Source organism: Acinonyx jubatus, chromosome B4 (assembly GCF_027475565.1).
Source record: "Acinonyx jubatus isolate Ajub_Pintada_27869175 chromosome B4, VMU_Ajub_asm_v1.0, whole genome shotgun sequence".
Lineage (NCBI taxonomy): Eukaryota > Metazoa > Chordata > Mammalia > Carnivora > Felidae > Acinonyx > Acinonyx jubatus.
Window position 1 is genome coordinate 18362888 of NC_069387.1, and position 23964 is coordinate 18386851.

Genomic DNA, 23964 nt, shown 5'->3' on the forward strand with positions numbered 1-23964 from the left:
CTTTAGTATCAACGTGAAAGTTCAACAATTGAGGATTCACTTATGGTAGGCATTAATTGTTAATTAAATTTAGTATATAGTCAAGAACATGGGAAAATATTTATTCTGTAGTGCTGAAATAAATAAGCTATACACAGGTAGACACACACATACACACACAAACACACTTTCTGGTACAAAGACAAAAGGAGACCTGCAGAAAAATATCCAGGAGGGATATTCACTAAGGCGGTAACTCTGCCTCTTGCACCTAGAACAGAAGGATAGATATTTAAATTTTTTTCCTATTTTCTTTTTAATGATTTAAATTTTCATATTAGGTGAAAGGCAATATTTTACTTTAATAATATTTTAAAGTCGTTCAGGTTATTCACTCTTTTTTATGAACAATGATTTTATTGTTATAAAATGGGGGACACTTAGTATAAGGAAATTGTATAACTTCTATCATTTATGGATTACTTTTTCTGAATCAGAACAAGTTTTCGTAAATCCATGTTTTCAGACATTGCATATTTGTAAATAAAGGAAAGAATGCTTATCTTAGTATCGTTGTGAGCACTAGTGAATACGCACAACATAATTTTTCACAATACCCCAGTGAGTAGCATTTGCCCAATAGTGGAAGTTTTAGGTTTTAATTATGTTATGCAATTCAGATTTTTTTCTTGGTTGTGTACTAAAGCCGACACACCCGTAGAAGGGAGGTTTTACATGAATGTATATTACAGTAAGTACTTAAAGCAGAGACTTTTGCAATTTGTCTGTACGGGTAAAAAAATCATTTACTAAAAGATAAATTCAAAGAAACAAGACAATGAACAATTGCATTCTAAAAGTCGCAGTTGCTAACAATTAATCTCTAAGCGACTGAAGGGTTGCTTTGGATTCTGTCTCACTTTGGTAGCTTAAATCCTCAACTGTGGTTTGTATATTTTAGGAATCTATCACAGAAATTTAAATCTAATTTTAGTACATTTTTCACTGTCTTACTTTTCTTTTTAATGTAATTTTGTTGATTGTGGTTTATTTACAATGTTAGTTAAATTGCGTAATCAGCATAAATATATGCAATCATGCAATTTAATTAGGGAACGTTATTTAGGAAAGTAATGACAAAATTCAGACATTCATAACATTTTAGAAATTCTTGAGAACTTTCTTTTAAAATGGTTACTTGAATGAATGGTAGTTTTGACTCAAATTTAAGTATTTCTCTTTTTCAAAACAAGTGAAAAAAAATCTTGTCAAAATCAGTGGAGCAAAATATGTTGAAAGTATGATACAGTGTGTGAAAGACCAAAATATCTTAACTAAATTTATACTAATGGTCAAACTTTCAATTTCCCATCATGTTCTCAGCTTTTGATGTAGTTTCCCATTTTTGTGACAGAGGGTCTTTGGAATATGATTTTTTTTTTAAGTAAAAATCATAGGTTTATATAGAGAAATACATTTTTTTTCTGTCTCAAGATAGTTCACCTCCAATACTAGTTTGAGTTCATCGTAAGGGGGGCCTGGATAAGTGGAAGAATTATGCAAGTCATTGGCTAGTAAATACTCAAAAAGTACTTCATGAAGGATATACATCTTTGTGTATAAAACATTTCATATTTAAGTATAAATAACAGTGTCAGTTTTGTTTAAAGAATTATACACTTTCTGCTGTAACTAATATTTATGAATCCTTGCTTCATAAAGCCTTTGCTATTCAGAAGCATAATTCTTTTTCCTGTGACTTTTTTTGAGAGAACTTTTTTGTAAAGTTGTTTGGAGATTTCAAAGCTAAGTAGTTTTGCCCATTGTTTTATGGCCCTAAGGTAGTATAAATGTATATTTCATTAAATATATGAATCCAATGTGAGAAACAGAATAATGGGAAGATTCTTTTCTCTTACTGTATTAATCTATCTGAAAATTTTAAAGGATTTTGGCGTTATAGTGTTGTAACACTGATGTTTTATTTGATGAAGTTCATATATAGAAAAAGAGGTTAGGAAAGTATAGGAAATTGCACAGAGTTTGGCAGGGATGCTTTAAGTTTTCTCAAGAAATACCCCAACATAGCTAAGTATTCAAGGATAAAAATTTACCCAGAGAAATGAAATTGTCTTAAGCAAGAGCCGCCATGATGGAAAACGCCGGGTCACCACTCCAACTATGCCATGACCCTGGGCCGTTTTAGTGAACAGTAACAGAAAGGAACACAAGGATGAAGAAAGGCATGACACCTTTCCTTGACAAGCTCATGGTTGTTTGTAGAGAAATGGCATTTAATCAATAATGACGAGAAGAACACGGCAATAGGTTTGGGTAAAGCTCTATGAGAGCACTTTAAAATAACTCTCCCTGGGAAACTTATATATTGGTAGTGATGAAAGACTTCACCAAGTTAGCATATTTGGATTTGACCTTCAGAAAGCAGAGATTTAGGTTTTGTCTCCCTCCCTATAGAAGTAAAAGGACAAATTTAAAAAAACTTGCTGCTTCTGTCCTGTATAGCACAGAAAAAAGTACTGGTAATATTATAATGTATTTCTTTCTCATTTTTTCCTTTTGTGTATTTGTATATATATATTTTTTCTTTTTTTACCTAGTTCAAATCATACTACATATAGTTTTTTATACTTACTCATAAATCCTTTTGTGCATTTCAGAATATTTCCAGAGTATTAAATCCTAGAAAACTTTTGCTACAGATTATAAATTTGCCAATATGAAATTTTGATTAAAATTAGAATCTTCCAATAATAGAGTACAATACTTGCTTCAGAAAAATTCTCTATCGAATACTGACAAGTACAATTTACAACAAATCCTTGTGAATGTAGTATATTAAAGAATTGTGTTGAATTTCTCTTTTTATTATTTTTATTATTTATTTTTTCTTATTTATTTCTTTAGAGAGTGAGAGAGAGTGTGAATGAGGGAGAGAGAAGAGAGAGAGATTCTTAAGCAGGGTCTATGCTTAGCATGGAGCCATACACAGGGCCTAATTCTAGGACGCTGGGATCATGACCTGAGCCAAAATGAAGATTTAGATGAGCAACCCAGGCGCCCAGAATTTCTGTTTTTATAATGTTAAATACTTGGGCATTTATTAGTGTTTACTTTGCTGTGAGTTATCTATTTATGACATTTTTATTTTTTTGAGGACTAATCTTTTAAAAAATTATTAGGTTAGATATATTTGTATATATTCAGATAAACCATACATGATTGCCATTTTATAGATCAAAACATTGAATATATGTGCACATAGTATTAACCTCGATATGTGCTATTGATGTTTTGTTCTGCTGGCCTTTTAAATTTATATAAAACTGAAATAAGACTTTTCTTTTTCTGTCTGACATTAAGTGGCTGTCTATCGTGTTTGTGTTTTGTGTAATAACTGAGTCTCAAAGTTGAATATATTAAATCTGTATTTTGTTTACTCCATATTTTCAACCCTCGCACAAAACAGGGAGCCCCAAAATATAGATTTTGTGGTTGTATGTTTCACTTTTTATCTAGGAATGGTATTCAACATTTAACAACTAATATCTGGTTAGTCCTAATGGGAACAAACCACACCTTAGGGCTGAACCCAGATCTGGTGTTTATTCCTTACTTGTTGGATTAAATTGAAAGCATTTCTCATTATTTTGGGGGCAAGTTGTTAGTTTGTCCTGGTTAAACTTTATAATCATTCAAATTTCAGAAAAATACTGCTGGGTTTGAATCTAAGAATATGGAATGCCTTACACTAACTAAAGTCATCTTTTTTTTTTAATTTTTATTTATTTTTGAGTGAGACACACACACACACACAGAGTGCAAGCAGGGAAGGGGCAGAGAGAGAGGGAGACACAGAATCCGAAGCAGGCTCCAGGCTCTGAGCTGTCAGTACAGAGCCCAACGCGGGCCCGAACTCAAAAACTGTGAGATCATGACCTGAGCTGAAGTCAGACACTTAACCGACTGAGCCACCCACGTGCCCTAAAGTCATCTTTTAATAAAAATGCAGGCCCACAGTAACTTTATATTTATAACCTTTGGGCTACAACTTTAAAAAAAATAAACAATAAAGATAATTTTGTTATCTTTATAACAATTGCGTTATTGACCACTTACCCAAGTCCACACAAACCTCTAGAGAGCATTTAACCTATAGAAATTTGGGGCCATGTTGATAATGGTGTGATTTGATATAAATCAGATGAAACTTAAAAGACAGTATGATAGAAATGCATACATTGGCTGTCATCTGTGATCATTGGCTAAGTCAGCCTGTGTTCTGGGCTCAACATTGGGCCATTATGGATTCTGACCCCACAAACTGAATATGGTCGGATAACTGTATGCAGTGAGATTAAGTGTATCAGACATCTGGCAGCCATAATTTAATCGAAGACCCTCAGTGATTTGGGCCCTAGGCATTTGGATGTAATGTTTGACACTGGGCACCATTATCCCAATCGATTCCATCTGGCCTGGTCTGGCTCAAAAGACTCAATTTTTTTTTTTTTTTTAAGAGAAGCTATTGGCCATGACTAGTCCTTGTTTACAGAATTTCCCATCTCCCTTGGCTGATAGAGTTACACTTTTCATGCATTGAGGCTTAGCTTTTAGTGCAGAGACCTGATTTTAAAACCAGCCATTCTGAATATAGGCAGCAAGGGTAGTTTAGGATGGCTGATGATAAACGGAAGTGTTAAGGTATTTTTACCAAATAGTTTTACTTTTTTACTGTGCTATAGAGACTCTAAAGTCTCGTAATACATGAATTTTCACAACTTAAGTAGTAAATTGGAAAAAGAAATGCAGACTATTTAATATATGATGGCAAATAGACTAAAACATGTTAATAAGCTACTTAGCCAGCCAGTAGATGATAGGGTTTTTTTAATTATTATTATTTATTTTATTTTATTAATTTTTTTTTCAGATGACCAGACCTTTATAGCTGGGAAGGACCAGAAAGGTTATAAAACTGCCCCCTTTCATTTCACAGATAGTAGGAGGTCACAGGTCACATACCTAAAATTTCCATGTGGTTTCTGGGTTCATGATGTGTTTTCTACAGAAGATCTCAGGGACTTCATTAAAAGATAGATTCTCAGATTTAATTAAATGTTATTTACTCTGTTTATAGATTATTTATAAATGATTGTGGTTCTTGTGGAAATGAGTTTATTTTCTAAATCTGATAGATTTATCTGAAACATCAGTGGAAGACCCAAGTTCTTTGATAATCATCTTTTTTATTACAAAACAGGAGGTTAGCAACCCGGTAAAACACGTGTGAAGTCTACTTGAAGGAATTCAGGTTTTCTTTTCAATTTCTCCTAGGCAGTTAATAGAAAATCCTCAAATAACCAAAAAAAAGAAAAACATCAATGATTCATTTTCAAGTACGTCCCAACCTTTCAAGATGTAATGAAAATATAATTAATATTAGTGTGCTATTACTTTCTGCTCCTTTTTTTTCTTTAACATTGGTTCATTTCCTCCCTTTTGCAGTCAACCTGATGGGATACCATATTCCTTTTTTGCTTTGAGGTGCTAAATTTTTTATGGATTTTTGCTTTTTTAAATAGCACATTTTGTCTCATTTATTTTGTTCCCCCTTTTAGATTGTTTCTTTGTGTCATGTCATCAGGGCTCATGACAGATTGCTAAATTGAGCCCCCAAAAGATTAATCAGGGGCAGATTAGATCATTGTTAAGACCAAGTCTCTGGATTCAGCTCTGTTTACTTTCCTAGTCTATCACTTACCACCTCATATGCGTCAATTTTCTCTTATGTAACACAGTTTACAATAATGGTATGTGCCAAATACATTAATGTATGCAGACGTGTAGAACAGTACATAGTACTCAACTAACCCTAAATGAAAGTTAGTTATTATTATCAATATTACTCCTATTATTATTAATTCATTATTAGAAGCCATGCATAAACACCTCTTTTGTAACTGCTAACAAAGTTTTATTCTTTGTACTTATTTTTAACCCTTTAGTAAATATGTAGCCTTACCTTAAACTTGTCCTAAATATTACTGATGATTGTTCATAGAACTGAGAATGGTTTCCATAGGATACCCTTTTATGTATAAAATTAAAATTTTTGATTATTTTACTTAATAAAATTAGAAAACTATTAATGCCTCAAACTTCTAGAGTCATTCTCAACCTGTTTTCCTCTTTTAACTTAAAATTGTCCTTGTTTCATCTAATTCATAATTTTTCAGTCTCCCTGGGCCATGACTGCATTTTTCAAAGACAGGTATTATATTTCTTACTGAGTTCATTAACCATAAAGAACCAAGATGATAAACTGCAACCATAAGTGTTGCCGAACATCACCTAACTGACCAGTGAGCTATTTCTTAGTCCAACTCATATCACATAAATGAAATTTGTTTGTTTGGATTTGTTTTCCCAGGGTTTTCTCCTTCTTCCACCCTTCGATCTGGCTACTCACAAAGGTGGTTAAAATCTTAAGAAGTTAGCTAAGAGATTACACATAAAATCTTTTAAGTCATTGTCTCAGATGAGCAGCAACTTGGTCAATCCTTCATTTACTTATTCATTCATTTGTTATTCAGAAGATTTTGGATACTTGTTATATGTCAGTGCCAATGCTTATGATGATAGGACAAAAAAAATGTAAATAAGATAGAGTCTCTGATCTGAAACATCTCAGTGTTGGGAGTCTCTTAGGCCACCCCAGCTTTGGCCATATGCTAGGAGAACTCGTAAGTCCCAGCATATATTTGTATTTATGGCTGTGATTTATTACAGCAAAAAGATACAAACCAAAATCCACAAAGGGAAAAGGCACTTGGGGCAATGTCTGGGGAACCTGGGGCAATTTTCCAAGAGCCCTCCCCAGCAGGAACATATAGGACACAATTAATTTTTCAAGCAACAAGCCGTGATGACACCTGTAAAATATCATCAACCAAGAAGTTCATTAGAAACTCAGCGCCCAGTGTTTATACTGGGAGCTGTTCAAATATCCACCTTCTGTCTAGCATGTACCAAGATTCCAGACTTCCAGAAGGAAGGCAGGTGTTCACCATAAACCATATTATTTGCCCAAACAGTTTAGCTATGGTGAGCCACTCTTATTTGTTAGAGAATAGCAGGAACCCTCCCTAAATCTAAATTTCCGGACACCAGCCAACAGCCAGCCTTGCAAACAGCATTTTCTAAGGATAGCTGTCCCAGGCTTGCTGTGTTAACTCTTTTCTGAACAATTATACAATTATACATTCAAGTGGGATAGGCAAAATTGTGTTTGAAGAGTCAGGTAAAAAGACTCTGCCTGGGGGAGTCAAGGGAAGCTTCATTTTTATCTCTCTCTCTCTCTATCTATTTAGAGTGTACACATGCACACATAAGCTGGGTAAGGGGAGAGAGAGAGAAGGATAGAGAGAATCCCAAGCAGTCTCCACACTCAGCACAGAGCCCGATGTAAGGCTCAGTCTCACAACAGTGAGATCATGATCTGAGCCGAGATCAAGAGTCAGATGCTTAACCAACTGACCCACACAGGTGCCCCAAGGGAAGCTTCATTTAACAAGAGAATATTTGAGGTGGATCTTCAAGGAATTGTGAGATTGCCCAAAGTCTGGGATGAAAAGGGGTTTTCCTCCATGCAAAGGTAACTATACTTCTTGCAAATAAAGAGATTGTTGAAAAATTCTACATGGTCTGAGCCTAGGGCATGATGGGGGTGGAGTGCAAATAGAGGGGAGGGTGATTGGAACAAAAGCATGGAGTGTTTATAGTTTTGTGGGTGGTAATGAGCCATTAGCGGTTTTAAGCCAAAGAGAGAAGTGAATAACTTTGAACGGTACCTCTGGCAGCAGATAGAGAAGATTGGAGAAGAAAGAGTTTGAAGACAGTAAGACCAGATTGGAGGCAAGAGGTGATGAGTACATACCCTAAGGCATGTATGTTGGGACTAGAGCATGGAGCAGTGGTTCTCATCCAAGGGGGCTCAAATAATCATGTGGGAGGCTTAAAAAGACTCTGATGTCTAGGGGCTACTCAAATGCTTTAATATCTCTCAACATATTTTGCAACATTGTGAATGCTTTCACTTCTCACTTTCACTTCTGTAGCTGTCTTATTCTGTAACACTGTCAGTCAAAACCTCAAATCCACTATGTTGTGGGTTCATTAGTGGACATAACCATGGATATAACCATTTATATAGAATTTCCTCTTTACTTCCACAATAAATGAGATGCAAAGCCATATAAAGGGGTCTACCTCAGCCAGATAATTTTATCTATTTTCAGATGAATCTAGTCATCAAATCTGTTTGCAGTGAACAGTCTTCATGTTTCTGCAGAGGATTCACAGGGGTTCACTTGTAAAGTGTAGATCAAAATGCTTATCAAAAGGCACAGACAGACCTCAATTACATAAGATGCATGTCAATTTATGTAGTTACTTCTTGGTCGTTTGACATGTATTGTGTATATGATCTGTATACAAGACATACAACATACGGTTAAGGATGTTTTCAAAGTATAACTATTGGTTAAATGTAAGCTATTTTAATAAAATCATTCAGGGAGACCTAAATATAAACATATCCAGCTCAGCACAGTTTTCTTACCTTTTGTTTTTATTTTATTTTAAATTATTTCACAGTATGTGATGGCACAAAAGGGACTTACATGGTTTGCAAAGAATGATAGGAGGATACACATGAGTTTCTTGTTTTTACTCTCGGATTAACTAGACATTATTGGCTTTCATAGTAACGTTAATTTGGAATGTAATGAAGTTGCTTCTTCAGTGATAGTTTATCTGCTATTTTAATTGAATAAAATATCTCAAGAATGTGTTGATTAATTTATGTATTGTCTATATATATATACATATACACACACATACACACACACAGAAATATGTCTGTAAGCTTTCTCTCATATCCAAAAGAGAGTCTTTAGATATATTTAATATTGCCATGAGCCATGTGATTAACAATTATAGCAAGATATGTTGGAGAAAATTATCTTTGAAAGTTTTCCATCAGTGGCTTAATTAACATACAGTGGGCAGAAAGCAAACAATCTGCTGAGCCAGACTACTCAAAGATCCCTCCTGATGCTTTTGTTTTCACTACAGCTGGGAAGGGGAAAATTATATTACATATATCCCTGTATCTTGCTTCTGAATGATTCGTTTTGGTGATGATTTAAAGAATAATTTAAAATATTTTTATGAGTTTGAAAGCAAATGAAGTGCCCAGGAATAATTTACAATGTAGATGACCATGCTGTGGTTTTGCCAATTTTTCTCGGTCTTTTTTTCTATAAAATATTCATTCTTGACTTGTTTTATCTTGTCTAAAAAATAATTCTGAAATGAGATCAAAATCTAAGCCAATTTCATACTCCAGTCTTGATGAACCATGTAGGACTGAATTAGGAGCATATAGGAATGTTTCCTCTTAGTATTCATAACATCACCAGGGAAAAAGAATTAGGTCTAAAATAACAACCGAAAGAAAATTCACAGTAGCCAAGCCCTAAAGCTCACAAATTTTCTTATTAAAAAAAACCCCTCAGTGCCTTCCTTAGATCCTGTTTAGTCTTTGTAAATACGAGAGCTAGCAAGTAATTGAGTGATAGGTTTGCAAAGTTGACGGTAGCAAATTCTAGGAGGAGCGAGCATGTCCATAATGGAGGCAAACCACTCCTCAGCTGTAATAGCTGTTAACATGACCATGAAGCAAGAGAATAAAAATGATAAAACATCGCTAACAATTGGGGGGGGGGAACCCCACCACAACCCCACAGCTGTAAGGACTTACTTTGTGAGTACTAGAGTCAGCATATATGTTTGTCTTATACAGGAGGCCTCCCTGTCTGTTAAATTTACCTTCCCCAGTAACCCTTCTAAAGCATTACTTATGAAAGTATGAAAACACTATGAAAAGAATTTGACATATTAATCAAACATGCCAAACTTCAACTTATGTAGTGTTAAAAGATAAACTGAGGCATATTAAAAATTTCAAGAGTTTACCTGAGCAAAGATCAATTCTAGTCTGGCAGCCCTGAGCCAGAAATGGGAGCACTCTGAGGACAGGAGAGGGGAGAGACTTTTATGGGGAAAAAGGCAGACACAAAGCAAGAAAACTATTTGATTGGCTTAAGCATTTACCTGATTCAGAAAAGCCTAGTTGGCTGTGTGAGACTGGTTGTCCTTAGGTTTCAATTTCTTTTCCTGGAGGCCTTTACAGGCTTAGGTATGGGCTTGCTTGGGAAGGCTGTTAAGTCACAGAACTAATGATCTTTTTCTTTTAGTCAATTTAACAGTGGGGAATATGGGTTTTATCACCCCTAAGCTTTGAAGTTCCTTTCCATTTTTTCTCTAGGGTAAGGAGGTAGGGAAAAATGAGAGAGGGGCTCAAGGAAGTTGAGAAAGAGACTTTCTATGCAGACAGCCCCCCAATGTTAGTTATTTTGTCTCTCACTGCCCTGTGCCAGGATCACAGGGGCTAGCGTGATGTTCCTGGCCTCCAGGCATCATGGGAAGTACCATTTTTTGTCTTGTGTTATAAATCTCTGGAAAGGTAGTGATAACATAAATATCAAGCAATTAATATCAAACAGTAGCACCCAAGAGCTGTTTTGAAATTCTGTTTTGAAGATTTTAATAAAGATTAATTCTTTGAAGTTTTAGGTAGACTTCCCGATTTACATTTTAGAGGACGGAAAAACCTCTGCCTGGAGCTCTTCCCTTTGTGTGATTGTTTTAAAAGCCATTTTTATATCCAGGAGCATGTAATCCATTAACTGCATTGTATTTACTACATTTCTTATCTGGATTGACATTCTAACAAGAATCTTGTATAGATTTTCAGTTGCTCTGATATGATTATTTGTATTCAGATAGCCACCACCTTTAGTGCAAGGCAAATACACATCTCTAAAATTAACCTAAGTGTTGGGCCAGCAGGTCTTAGCTGGTTGTTATAAAACTGTATTGTTTAGTTTTGTTGTATGCTGACTCATATATTTTTGGTAATGAGGCAGAATATATAAATAAAGCAAATAAAATTGCTTTATGTAGCTTTGCCTAGAACCATAGGTCTTAGAGCTGACACATCGTCAGGAAAAGCTGTCTGCCTTTGCAGGTAAGGTAGTTTCATTCCCATTTAAAATATAGGGTAACCAAAGCACGGAGTTTTGTAAATTATGCTGGACCCCATATCCAGCAAACCTAACAAAGAATTCCACCCCAGGTCTTTTGAATCCTTGTTCAGTATTTCTTCCATTACTTAATTCTGCCTGGTCCAATCATTTTTGTTCCAAAGAGACTGTTAACAGCTCATTTATCCATCAGTCAGTCAGTCATCAACATTTTTATTGAGCACAGTTCAATGGCCAGTGGGACAACAATGTTAAAAAAGAAACATTTTATATGGTGATGATGACAATACTCATTAGCCATAGTGATTGAACGTTTACTGTGAGTTGGCAGGCGGGGGTGGGGGGGACCCATGATCAGCCCTTTGTGTACCTGAGATTTTTCAGCCTTACAACAATTCTGTGAATTGTGCATGGTGCTCCATTTTTCTAGCTCTTGAGTTCCTATATGTGGAGCTCTTGGCCACTTCTGTCTTCACCGTTCTTTTAAGCTCATATTGCATGGGCCCATGAAAAAGGCTAAATTACCAACACTATGGTGGTAATATGGTGGTATTTCTCTCTGGGCTGTATCTGCCAAAGCATCAAGCAGTGGGAGATCTTTTAAGTTCATGGTGAAACCAAAGAATATCCTTTCTGTCTAGAAGAATTATTAGCACCTTTCTGAGTTGAAAGGGAAATCTGTTAGACCATTTGTGTGTGATTAGCAGTGGTAGCCTTAACTTAGTTATTAGAGTTCTAAGTAGCTGATACAGTAGTGTAATAAGTCACATTAAATACATTTTGGTTTCTTGGAATGTTCTCATATTGAGGGCAACATCACAGCTATAATTAAATCACTGCTCTCTTAGCCCTTTTTGAACCTGTATCCTGCCAGTTATAAAGGCTGTCAATTCATATCTTTGGGTAATAGTGGTGTAGAAGAAGCCTGTTCTTCTTGGTCGGAAACCGAATTTCCCATACTTGCGATATACCTTCCCCTGCTGACCCACTGAAATGAAAGACTAGGAGTAATGATTAAATCTTATTTTCCCTCCTGTAGTAGCAGGATGAGCTGGGTCAGCAAGGCCAGTCCCTGCAGATGGCTTTAAAATACCTTTGTGATTTGGTCTCTTTGCCTTCCCATCCATTTCTCTAAGTGCCTATCACTGTCATCCTTCAACACCCTGACAAGAGTCCAAGGTGAGATCAGCACAAATGAACAAGAGCCTTTGTGATGCCTCCTGTGGGTGTTGCTTATTAAGTGAGGTGGGCAATGAACCAAATCTGACTTGTGAGCAACAAAGCAGGTTAGCACATTTACACAAAGATCATTCCATATATTATTTAACCCATTCAAATACATTGTTGTCTCCTTGCTGCCCAGCAAAACTTGTGTGAAGGGAATATAAACTCACAAGTTAATAACGTCTGATTTTTATTTTCAAGTGTGCTAAGAATCACTAGGTTTCATTCCTTTGTTTGGATTGTAGCTTATTTTCTCAGGACAACTAGAGAATGTTTATGAAGCGTGTGTGTGCAGAGGGTGGGGAGGGAAGGGAATAAAATGCATTGCTTTAGGGCTGCACATCTGTTTTAGGGACTCTGCTGGATCTGCACATTAACCATTGTCATGACTTATGGCGTGTTTTAAAATTGCATTCTACACAGAGATGTTCATACCAACTCAAAATATTACAATTAAACAGATTCCGCTGTTATGAGTTAGTTTCCTATTTTCATGACTAGCAGACTTATTCTTCTGCTCTGTTAGCGAGCATGTATATGACTCATAGCAAGTGGCAACTCATCATTGTATTTCTTGTTCAAACAGATTGGCAATATCAAGTTGCTCAGGTCTTCCCACGAACAGAACAGGAAGTCGATGTGGACACGCATGCATTCAGCCACCGGTGGAAAAGGAGCTTGGATTCCCTCAAGGCAGTAGACTCGAACCGAGCAAGCATGGGCCAAGACTCCCCAGAGCCCAGAGGCTTCACAGACCTGCTACTGGATGATGGGCAGGACAACACCACCCAGATTGAGGTAGGTAACCAATCTGGGCAACTGAAATGGATTGATGCATGTATTTCCTGTAAGGCACCCAACTCCCACGTATGTATAGACTGGCCCTTCAGCTCAGTCCAGAGCTTCGGGACTTTTTGTAAGGATCAGTTTAACTCATCCATAAATAATTAGTTGATATTTACTAATTCAGTAATAAATAATTGTAACGATATTAAATAAGTAAATACATCGTAGCTAAGCCATTTATTTAGTCACAGATGTATTCATTTACTCTAGAAACAGACAAATATTAGCTTGATGTGGTGATGACCGTGAGGAAACACAAAGGAACACGATACAGCCCCTGCCTGCAAGGAAGTCACTGTGTAACCAAATCATCTCTAGGCTATGTGATACGTACGAGAAAAATACAGGCTATAGCATGGCATGGAGGAGGGAGAGATCACCTGCTTAGGATTGGGGGATGCACCACTGTCAAAGAGGCTTAGCCTGGGAGAGGGCATTTAGGCAGGGGCTTGGCAAGTTGAGAGGAGCTCACCAGGTTGATACCCTGCCTGGAGTAAGAAAGGAGATTCCTGGCAGAGTAAATTGCCTTTTCAATGGCTAAGTCTTAGAATAGTAAGGCATGCTTGAAGAGTCTCATAGAGTGACCAGCTGTCCCATTCTACCCCGGACTAAGGGTTTCCTGGAGCGTAGCACTTTCAGTGCTGAAAACAAGACAGTTCTGTGCGAACTGGAATGGTCGGTCACTCAGTGACTGTAAGCAATTCTTTGTTATGGTTGGAGTTATGGAGTGGAATGAGGGTGGTTGGAGTTGGGTTGGATGAGTATGGAAGTTTGCTTGAGGGTACATTTTAGGCAGTCTGTAGGGTTGCCCAGAGGCCGCAAGTGTAGTATTAACATTGTTTAAGTTTCTATTGTCCTTAGCATTGCAAATCACAAAATAGGCTCCTGTTAGTCCTCCAGATCTAACAAAAACAAAGAGGTCAATCTTATGGAAATAAGCAAAAACCACCCAAACAAGAATGGAGGCTATTTATTCAGTCTGCCCTAGCAAGAGTCAGCTTCCATCACTTCCCTTTGGTAGAGACTCAAAAGCAGGCAGGGGAGTGGGAAAGTTTCTCCTTTAAAAAGAAGAGGAGGCTTCAGGTATGCTCTGATTGGAAGTTGTTGGCATGGAGAAGCTGGAGGTGGGTTAATTAGAAGCAGAGCATCTCGGGCGATCGATTTGGGGACCGTATTTGGGTTTTACTGAGTTAGACCTAGAGGCAAAAGATAGGAAAGCTGTCAGTTATTCACCAAGCCCTGATCATTCTGGGCTGAGTGCTGCTGAGGTTGTTTCCCTGGACTGGTTTCTGTAGAGGTTGAGGGTAAGAGTTCTGTTGTCATCCATGGTCTGGCCATCGTCTGTTTGTGTATGCTCTCTCAAACTGTAGTTGTAGTTCTATTTTCTCCCAGGTGACCAGTTCCTACTTTTTAGGAACCAAACAGCATTCTTTTTACGGCCCTGAAACACTCATTATTTAGGAAAAGAACTCCACTTCCTGAAACAGACACTACATAGTTCTCCAAATACTTATCAAGGCATCATTTTGTTCCTGCATAGCGAAAGGAATCTTCAGAAGATCTGAAGCACAGGCCGTTGGGATTCTGTGTATGTGAGAAGGCCAGCAATTTTCAAAGCCCCTCTCCATCTCCTTGGCTAGCATGTGACTCTGGTGGTCCCTGACTGCCCCAGCCAGGCCCCTCAATAGGCAACAGAGGATGTGCCAGGAGCAGAAGTCATATAATATCTGTAAGAGGCTATTCTGACTCCTGCAGAGTGCCTGCTATTTTGGCAACAGTGTTGTTATAGCAACTCGCAGAGGGCAACATATTTCTTCCCTGAGCACTCTTTAGCTGGGGTGCGACCTGAAGAAAGGAGAGTTGCTCAGAAGCAGAGGTGTTTACTCTCTGTCCAGAACTGGTAGCCTACTGAGATTCAAAGAGGAGAACACGCATTCCTAGAACTCTGTGATCTCTAGGCAGGATGCTGAATCTTCTTCATCATTTGTAAAAGCGAAAATCCCTTTGCTCAGGGATGTATTAACACTCCTCAGAATATAGTCCCGATTGTTACTATACCCATGATTTTGTTATTCAGCCAGTTTTTCTCTTTTCTGCCTTAACAGGGAGATCACATAATGTCAATGGTTTTGAGTCAGTGAAAAAAAAAAAAAAAAAAAAGGAGGCAGGATAGTGCAGGTGCAGAGAGGTATATGCTGGATAATCACTCGGTGCTAAGGTCTGTCAGGCACAAACAGTATGGATATCATCTTGCCTTGTCCTGACATCAGCCTAGTGTGATTTGTGTCTCCAGGTTCACTGGGTAATCTCAGTGACTTTTACATGTGGGCAATTTCAGATTTAGGTTTGGTATTTTTCCTAAGCTCTTCCATTAATGAATAAAGGTATTTAAACCCGGGCCTGCCCAACTCCGCAGATTTATCATTTCTGCTTGACTTCGCTTCCTCTAATACGAGGAAAAGTAAATGGTACTTTGATTATGTCATGATTTTGGACAATGGCAGTACCCGAATATTGATGTGAAAGTAATTTGGGGGTTTCAGTCTGGCTGGAAGGCGACTTCTCTTGAAGCTAGATTTCATAACAAGATGACCGCTTTTATTTTTTAAGGGTTTATTTATTCTGATGCGGTTCTGGGGATGATGGAGATTATTGGGGACTCAAGTCCCATAAGTCACTCCTTGGCACACTACCTCTAGTTCTGGAAACAAAAGCCTACATCTGAAACTTCTCTGCAAAATTTATTTATTCTGGCCCTTGAAATGGCATTTTTGAACATTGTTGTGTCTCTTTTAGGGAAAATATTTTTGCCTGATTGAGTTAAACAGAAATAAGGAAGAAAGGAACCAAATGGTTGTGGAGTGGCTACTCTGTGCCGGGCATTATGACAAGATCTTTCTTAGGAATAAACATTTTGATTTATGTCGCTTAATACAAGCAATGAGCATGAAAGACTACGTGTGCTTTTCCCTTTAGATGCTTCCAAAGTTGATGTCAAGAATCTGAATGGTTTTGTCCCAGAGCCCTGGCTGTAGCAGCGGCTGTTAAAATGATCTGTATCCCTGTGAGACTTAAACCACCCAGAATGGCATTCGAGCACATGTCCCCCACTTCTGCCGTCGTCTAGACTTGATATCCCACTTTCACCAAAGACAAAAACAAAAGACAATAGCATACTTACTATTCTGGCACAGATTCATTCTGAAATAAACAAAGGCTGTTATTTTTTAAACTTGGTGACAGTATATTTTCTAGCTCTGCACAAAAGCAGATAATAGAGGGACTGTAAAACTTAGTATCTCAATTACAGAATTCCTCCAGTAGAAATTTCTTGTTGTTGTCATCATTTTCTTTCTTTTTTTTTTAATATTCCCCCCATGAAGATATAAAGATGTTTTGAAACCGATTATATTTCCTGATGAGTGAGTAGGAACTCAACAGTTGGCAAATGCCTCTGTTGGTCTGACTGTTGATTTATGAAAGACCTTTCTTCTTGTACTTTCTCTGTTCATGTGGACATATGACCACGTGACCAGGTAAGAACAATGCCTTCTTACGATTGGTAGGTATTAAAAGCAGTCGCTCGTGTGCTACTTTTTTGTAATTACTTTGGGAATATAAGGCTTCCAAGCCTTTCAGGTAAGGTTGAATTCCGTTCATGATTCAACTTTGTTCGAGCAGCATTCAGTGAATCCCATGACCCCAGGGACAGGTGCACGGACAAGCAGCACATAAGTCTTCACCTTGTTGCTGGCTGTTTTTCCTCTTGGCTGGCACAGAGCTCTTGAAGCATCAGTGGCATTATGGAATGGGGAGGCCCTGAGCAGTGAGAATTATTGATCTTCCTGAAGATCAGATTCGTCAGCTGACTCCTTGTAATGGTGCTGGTAATCTGTAGTTCTTCACCTTTAAAGAAATCCAACACAGATTCTTTTCTAATACCCTGTACCTGAACCACACATGGAGTTTTTATCACTAATTTACATGCAGTATTTTGACCTTCATATTCCCTCTCTTGGGACAATGAAAATGTTTCCGGAAAGGGTTGTCAAGTGTGATTTTTTTTTTCCTTGCCTTGATTCACAAGCACTGGGATGACTTAAAGAAGGGGATATTTACAAATAGGAATTATGGATCCTATAACTCCACAGTCCAAACCGACTCAGAAATTGTGAGCCAGTCTGCTGCCTCTCGGGTGTTGCGCGTGTGGCTGGACCACAGGCCACCCTTTGAGCTGCAGACAGTTAGACCACAAAGCAGATTTAGCTGTTCGTTTTGAAGATGTAAATGTTCTGCAAAGCCTTAGATTAAATTGTGCCGCCTACCAGCAGCATGTCTTGTGGATTTCTCCTTTTGGTACCAAGTTCAAAATTGCAGGCATATCCGGCAGTTGTATCATCCCTGTTCACATTAAAGCTCCTCTCTGAGGAAGGTACAGTTGAGAATGGTCAGCAAATATGTGCGATGAATATGGCTAAAACTCAGAGGCCAACTGTTTTTCTCCAAAATGCATATGTGGAAAATCTTTCTGATCTTCATCGATAGCACATGTCAAATTGTGTCTGCACCTTCCGTTTACCGATTTTAGAACAGGTTTCTCTAAAAAGTTAGCAATTGCTAACTGCTGCACACAAGGCTATTATATGTGTTCTAATATTTTATTGCAGTCCATAACTAAGCAATCTACTTGAAAGGAAAGAAGTTGCTGGCAAGTACTTAATCTTGCTTGGGGTTGCTTTGATGATTGTTTTACATAGAAACAGGCAAATTCTGTAATGCCCCATGTGGGCAGAATCTTCCTGGTATCTGTGCAACACAGAGAATACATCAGAATATTCTTGGATAATGAAAATCTTACTGCTTGTGTGTCTCAAGTCTAAGTAAGCTGTCTCCATTTCAGAGGCCTGGCAATCACAATAATGAATATAAATATAGGGTAATAATAAGACACATCATCCCATTTCACAGAAATAGAATAATGAAAATTTGCAGAATACTGCCATGCTCATTCTTTCCTCGGGCCGCTTTCCACTCAGTGAACTCAGAGAAGATAATAAATACTTATACATGTGAAGAATGTGATAGTGCAGAATTGTGACATTTTCCAAAAGAAAGAAAGATGCCACCTGAGATTGAATAGCTATGCTACTATATTTATTATGGATGTGAAAAGCTGTTGTAGATGTTTTTTTTTAATGAGGCATTTCCATTTTAGGAGGTCTGAACTTCCAGAAGCTTCAGTATGTGGTTGTAGAATCAGAAAGCTGTGTGAAGGAAGTACTAAGATTAATCCTGGAGAAGCACACTTATTTGACTCACGAGTGAATTGAAATTTCCCAAATGCCCTGTCGGTGTCAGATTTGGTTCCTCAGGAAATGAGAAAGAAAGCATTGTGAGGGTGTGTGATTGAAAAGGAGAAGTACTGAATAAGTTAATCAGCACCCAGAGGGAGACCCTTATTCCGTAGAGAGTCGGGATTAATGTAGAGACAAGGTGACATCCGAACCATGTGAGGAAGAGAGAGTTAGACAGTAGCCAAGCATCAAGATATTTCTAGACAGAGTTTTGCACGGATAGGCAGGGGCAAAGATCTAAACTCCCTTTTAGACTGTGTGTCTTAATCTGTGCAGGCCGCTAGAGCAAAACTACCACAGACTGGGCAGCTTAAACAACGAACATTCATTTCTCACAGTTCTGCAGTCTGGAAAGTCCAAAATCACGTTGCTGGCAGGTCTGATGAGAGCCCACTTCCTCGTTCATAGAGAGCTCTCTTTCTGCACGGTCCTCACATGGCTGATGGGGTTAGAAAGCTCTGTGGGGTCTCTTTTATAAGGGCCCTAATCTCCATTCATGAGAACTCCACCTTAAGGATCTAATCATGCCCCAAAGGCCACCCCTCCTCATGCCATCACATTGGGGATTGGCTATCAACATATGAATTTGGGGGGCGGGGAGGACACAAATGTTCAGTCCATAACACTATGCCAAGGAACTGCATCCAAAAGCCCAAATCTGAGGGGTGGAAAGATGAATTACATCTAGATGAGAACTGTTGTGAGGTAAGATGAGATAGCCATTAGAGGAGAGTTATGGGTGAAGGTAAGAATTTCAGAAATACTTAGATTTCTAATCATTAACCACTGTGACCAAAGCCTTGCCCCACCTTCTGGTACTCCCTTGACTCTGAGAGTCAGTTGTGGATCCCTGTCATTCCCTTCCCTGAGGGTGACCTGTTACACCCTTGCCACCACCCCCCTCCTTTGGGCTGGAATTGGCCTCAGGTCTTCAACTCTGTGTTGCCAAAGGTTGTATGCTGACAACAAAATCTATTTTAATTCCTTCTGTTTTGGTAATAGGCACAAACACCTAGCTATAAACTTCTGATTTAATCCCATTCGGTTTCTTCTGGAATATTGACAAGGATTTTTAGTCTTCCAAGAAGAACATGCACTGGAAATAGTAGATCAGGCAGAATTCACCTGCAATTACTGCTCATCCTCTTAAAAGATGATGAGGATTAAAATATAGCATCATAGATCTCGCTCAATTATAGATTATTCTTAGCTTGGCATGCCAGCTCTTTATCGAAACAAGAATGAAAAAAGAGCCATAGCTGTCCTTCAAAGAGCTCCATAAGGATAACTGAATTATCTCTATGATGCTTCACTGTTAGCTAATTGAGTTTATTTGCAGTCATGGCATGGAAATAGTCTTTGGAGTGATACACACAGATTGTAAAATTATTAAGTGTGGTAGTCATATAATTTATTTTCAGAACAAGAATTATGTTTTAGAGTGAATAATATTCTTGTGATCTTCATTTACAAAGAAAAATACCATACTTACCCTCCCCCCCGCCAAACCCCTTAGGTTCACTAAAAAAAATATTGTAGTTTTTCCTACCTCATTTTCTATTCATGAGGACCCTGCCATATCTTCTGCCTTTCTTTGTATTATCTAGGGCAGTAAGGGGAGACTCCTAACAGAGGGAACACCAGGTAACTGTTTAGCAGTTGAAATTTTATTGTATCATCTTGCAATCATATTTTTCCTCTTTATCCAGAAGAACTTCCCATGGGACGTTTAAAATACACTTTTGTGAAAATTATTATTTCAACATCAAAAATCATAGTATTGCTTAATGTCATAGGTCTAGATCTTTATCCAGATTGATTTTTAAAAATCATGCTGAAAAAACAGATGAATTGTTTTGGTAGTCCGGAATGTGTCCAGTCTTTACATGTTGAGCAAAGGGCTCAAGGTGAAGGAGCCAGTGACCACTAAGTATGGGCTGGAAGTCAGGATCAGCAAAGCCAACAGATGCATGAGTCCCCTGTTCTCTGGGCAGCCCATGGAGAAGTATCCCACCGTGGGACAGTGCTCCAGGCAGGGCTGGGTCCCATTTGCTTTTCCTCTTTATTGCACAAGCATGAGAGGGCATTGCACAGAGGAAATAAATACTCAAAGCTCAAGCACAAGCAGTCCTGGCTTACCTGCCAGCTATTTAGGAAGAGCCAGGACCCAGGCTGGGGTTGCCAGGTGCAGTGGAGGATTGAGTTCAGGTTGAGCCCATCTCCTTGCAGGGTGTATAGCCTATCTCCCCAGCTATGTAGCTTCTGGGCAACAAAGAGACAACTTCTGGGGTCATTCACTGGACAGTCCCATTTTATATTAATGGATTATGTCTTAAGGACTAGTTTTTTTTCTGTGATTTTTTTTTCAGAATCAGAAACAATAATAAAGTGATTGTATCTCAAAGATTAAATAGGTCCAAGTTGGCACAGGCATGTCAACAACATGATTTTTTATGACTACACCTGGGGAAGTACTGGGGCCAATGCTTCTTCCCAGGAAGACATGTAGCTTAATGAATCTGCCAGCCTCTATGATGGAAACTTAATTTTTAGAAATACTAATACCAGTTATATACACTAAATCACACCAAGTCTTTGCCATTTATTTTACCTAACAAATTAATATGCACTTTACAATGTAGCACCAATGCATTGGAAAAATAAAGACTGTAGGTCTTGGGTAAACAATGACGTTCTGTAACTTTATGTGATACCCATAAGTTTCGGTGGACCTTTGTCAAAGATATCTCATGGGTGGCTTAGTTGGTTGAGTGTCTGACTCTTGATTTCAGCTCAGGTCATGATCCCAGAGTGGAATCAAGCCCTGCATCAAGCTCTGCACTGAGCTTGGAGCTTGCTTAAGATTCTCTCTCTCCCTCAGCCCCTCTCCCCTGCTCACACTTTCTTTCTCTAAAATATAAAAAAAGAACAAATATGGGAGGCACTTAAAAATTTTCTGACTATTACAACTTAGGGTATGAAAACTTGCATTTTATTTTTTAGCAATAATGTATAATACACTTTGCTAAGTATTCAAGAGACTTTTACTTCACCTTGCATTTCTGAAGTAGTTTTAAGACAGAGAAGGACCTCTTTTAACAAAGCATGCCTGTGTATATTCATATTCATTGCTTTTTGCATTTGTCATAAAGAAATTTGCTAATGTGGCACTCTATACTCTATTAAGCAATGCATCAAATATATGAAGGTCCTTTTAAGAAAGGGTGGTTAGCATTCAGAATGAAAAGAGGCTGCTTTAATTTCTTTTTGTGTATCCCTGAAAGAAAACCTTTCTGTTCATGCCCCAGCGATGCATAGATGTCTGGATCTGCCTAGAAACAAGAGAGGAAACAAAGCCCTTGGGAACAGTTGGTTTGAGCTATTTTCTATATGGTATTTCAAGCCTGAGCTCTTAAATTGAAATAATAGTTTGGAATCCATGGCACTAAATTGAATGAATGGATTAAACACTGCTGAAATTATTTCTCTTTTAGAAGTAATTTCTAGCTCTTTTGTAAACGTCATGTATTTACCCAATCCCCAGCTAAAAAAGCAAAGCTAGAGGAAACACTAACATTCACCTTTTATATAATCTATCTATCTATCTATCTATCTATCTCCATTATTTTGGATTCTCAGTACTGATCCCATTTGGGACCAACAGGATTTGAAAGAAAAACTTGCAAAGTAAGATTCTGTACGTTTAAGTTAAAAATTCACTTAGTCACAGCATCTTTCATTAAGGGGGTCTTTTAGGTACTTCCAAAACTAAAAGCATCTCATCTGGTGATGGGATTTTCTGCCTAGAAAATGTAATGCTAGTAATGCTTCCTAAATTTTTAGGGTTTCATGAATTCTAGCCTGGAAAATTTTATAATTTTCAAAGATGAATGCAATGATTTGTGATTATCAGAGTTCTCTTCTCTAATAACATTTTAGTTTCTGATATTCTAGGTTAGACTCTGCACAGTGTTCATATTTGAATGCAAATTTTTATTTGTTCTGTCACTTAAAAATAGCATAGAGTAAAGTATTGTTTAAAATTTCATGTTCTGGGGCCACCTGGCTGGCTCAGTCAGTAGAGCATACAACTCTTGATCTCGGGGTTGTGGGTTTGAGCCCCATGTTAGGGGTAGAGATTACTTAAAAGTAAAGTATTTTTTTTAATAGTTCACATTTTTATTTTTATTTTATTTTTATTTATTTATTTATTTTTATTTATTTTTTTTCAATATATGAAGTTTATTGTCAAATTGGTTTCCATACAACACTAAAATATTTTTTTTTAATTTCATGTTCTGAAAATTTTTACAAAGAACATTAACAAATCTTCCCAAAGAACTTAAAAAACAGGGGACACCTGGATGGCTCAGTTGGTTGAGCATCGGACTTCAGCTCAGGTCATGATCTCATGGTTTGTGAGTTTGAGTCAGCACAGAGCCTGCTTTGGATCCTCTGTCCCCCTCTCTCTCTACCCATCCCCCACTCTCTCAAAAATGAATAAACACTTAAAAAAAAGAACTTAAAAAAACAGTGAATCTGTCCATTATAAAAAGTATTATACAACAATCTCTTATCTTAACAATGAATTAGTAGCAATTACTTTCTCTTTCTTAAATACCAATGGAACAAACAATGACTTGTGGTCTTTCTCTTCCATTGAGTAGTAAGATATCTCTTTATTATTTTTACAAGTGAATGGGATTAATCTTTACCAGAATAGAAGAGTGTCCTATTCAAATAGTAAAAATGCAATCCAAAGAATAAGAAAACAACTTTATGAATATGTTTAGAAATGTGCCAGATCAGGGGCGCCTGGGTGGCTCAGTCGGTTAAGCATCCGATTTCAGCTCAGGTCATGATCTCACAGTCTGTGGGTTCAAGCCCTGCGTCGGGCTCTGTACTGACAGCTCAGAGCCTGGAGCCTGCCTCAGATTCGGTATCTCCTTCTCTCTCTGCCCCTCCCCTGCTCATGCTCTGTCTCTCTCTGTCTCAAAAATTAATAAAAACATTAAAAAAAAAAAAAAGAAATGTGCCAGATCAAAATAATAATTCCCATTAGAAATTTTTCTCACAAAATATTTAGACAAAGCTTTGTATATACACTGGTCCTCAAAAACCTTGTGGAAAATAGTGTTTTTGCTTGAAACCTAAGAAAATAATCAATACATTCAAAAGCCCTCCCTTCCCTCCTGCCAACAGCCCATCCAACAGGAGTCGGCTTATGGATGACTTAAGACAACTACAGTTCAGGTATTCGTTGGTCCACAAAGAACTGAACTGGAGGGGTGCCTGGGTGGCTCAGTGGGTTAAGCATCCAACTTCGGCTCAGGTCATGATCTTGCAGTTTGTGGGTTCCAGCCCCACATCGG

At 37.8% G+C, this 23964-nt stretch overlaps 1 protein-coding gene across 2 annotated transcripts in view; it reads left to right on the forward strand.

Annotated features, from left to right (window-relative positions):
* Positions 1 to 23964, forward strand: part of PLXDC2 (plexin domain containing 2) — a 442292-nt gene that overhangs the window by 153398 nt on the left and 264930 nt on the right. For both annotated transcript variants that reach the window (XM_053225369.1, XM_027073562.2), the window contains exon 2: positions 12979 to 13190. In XM_053225369.1, the coding sequence (XP_053081344.1) occupies positions 13110 to 13190 (81 nt within the window). In that variant the 5' untranslated portion in view covers positions 12979 to 13109. The remainder of the gene's footprint in view (positions 1 to 12978; positions 13191 to 23964) is intronic.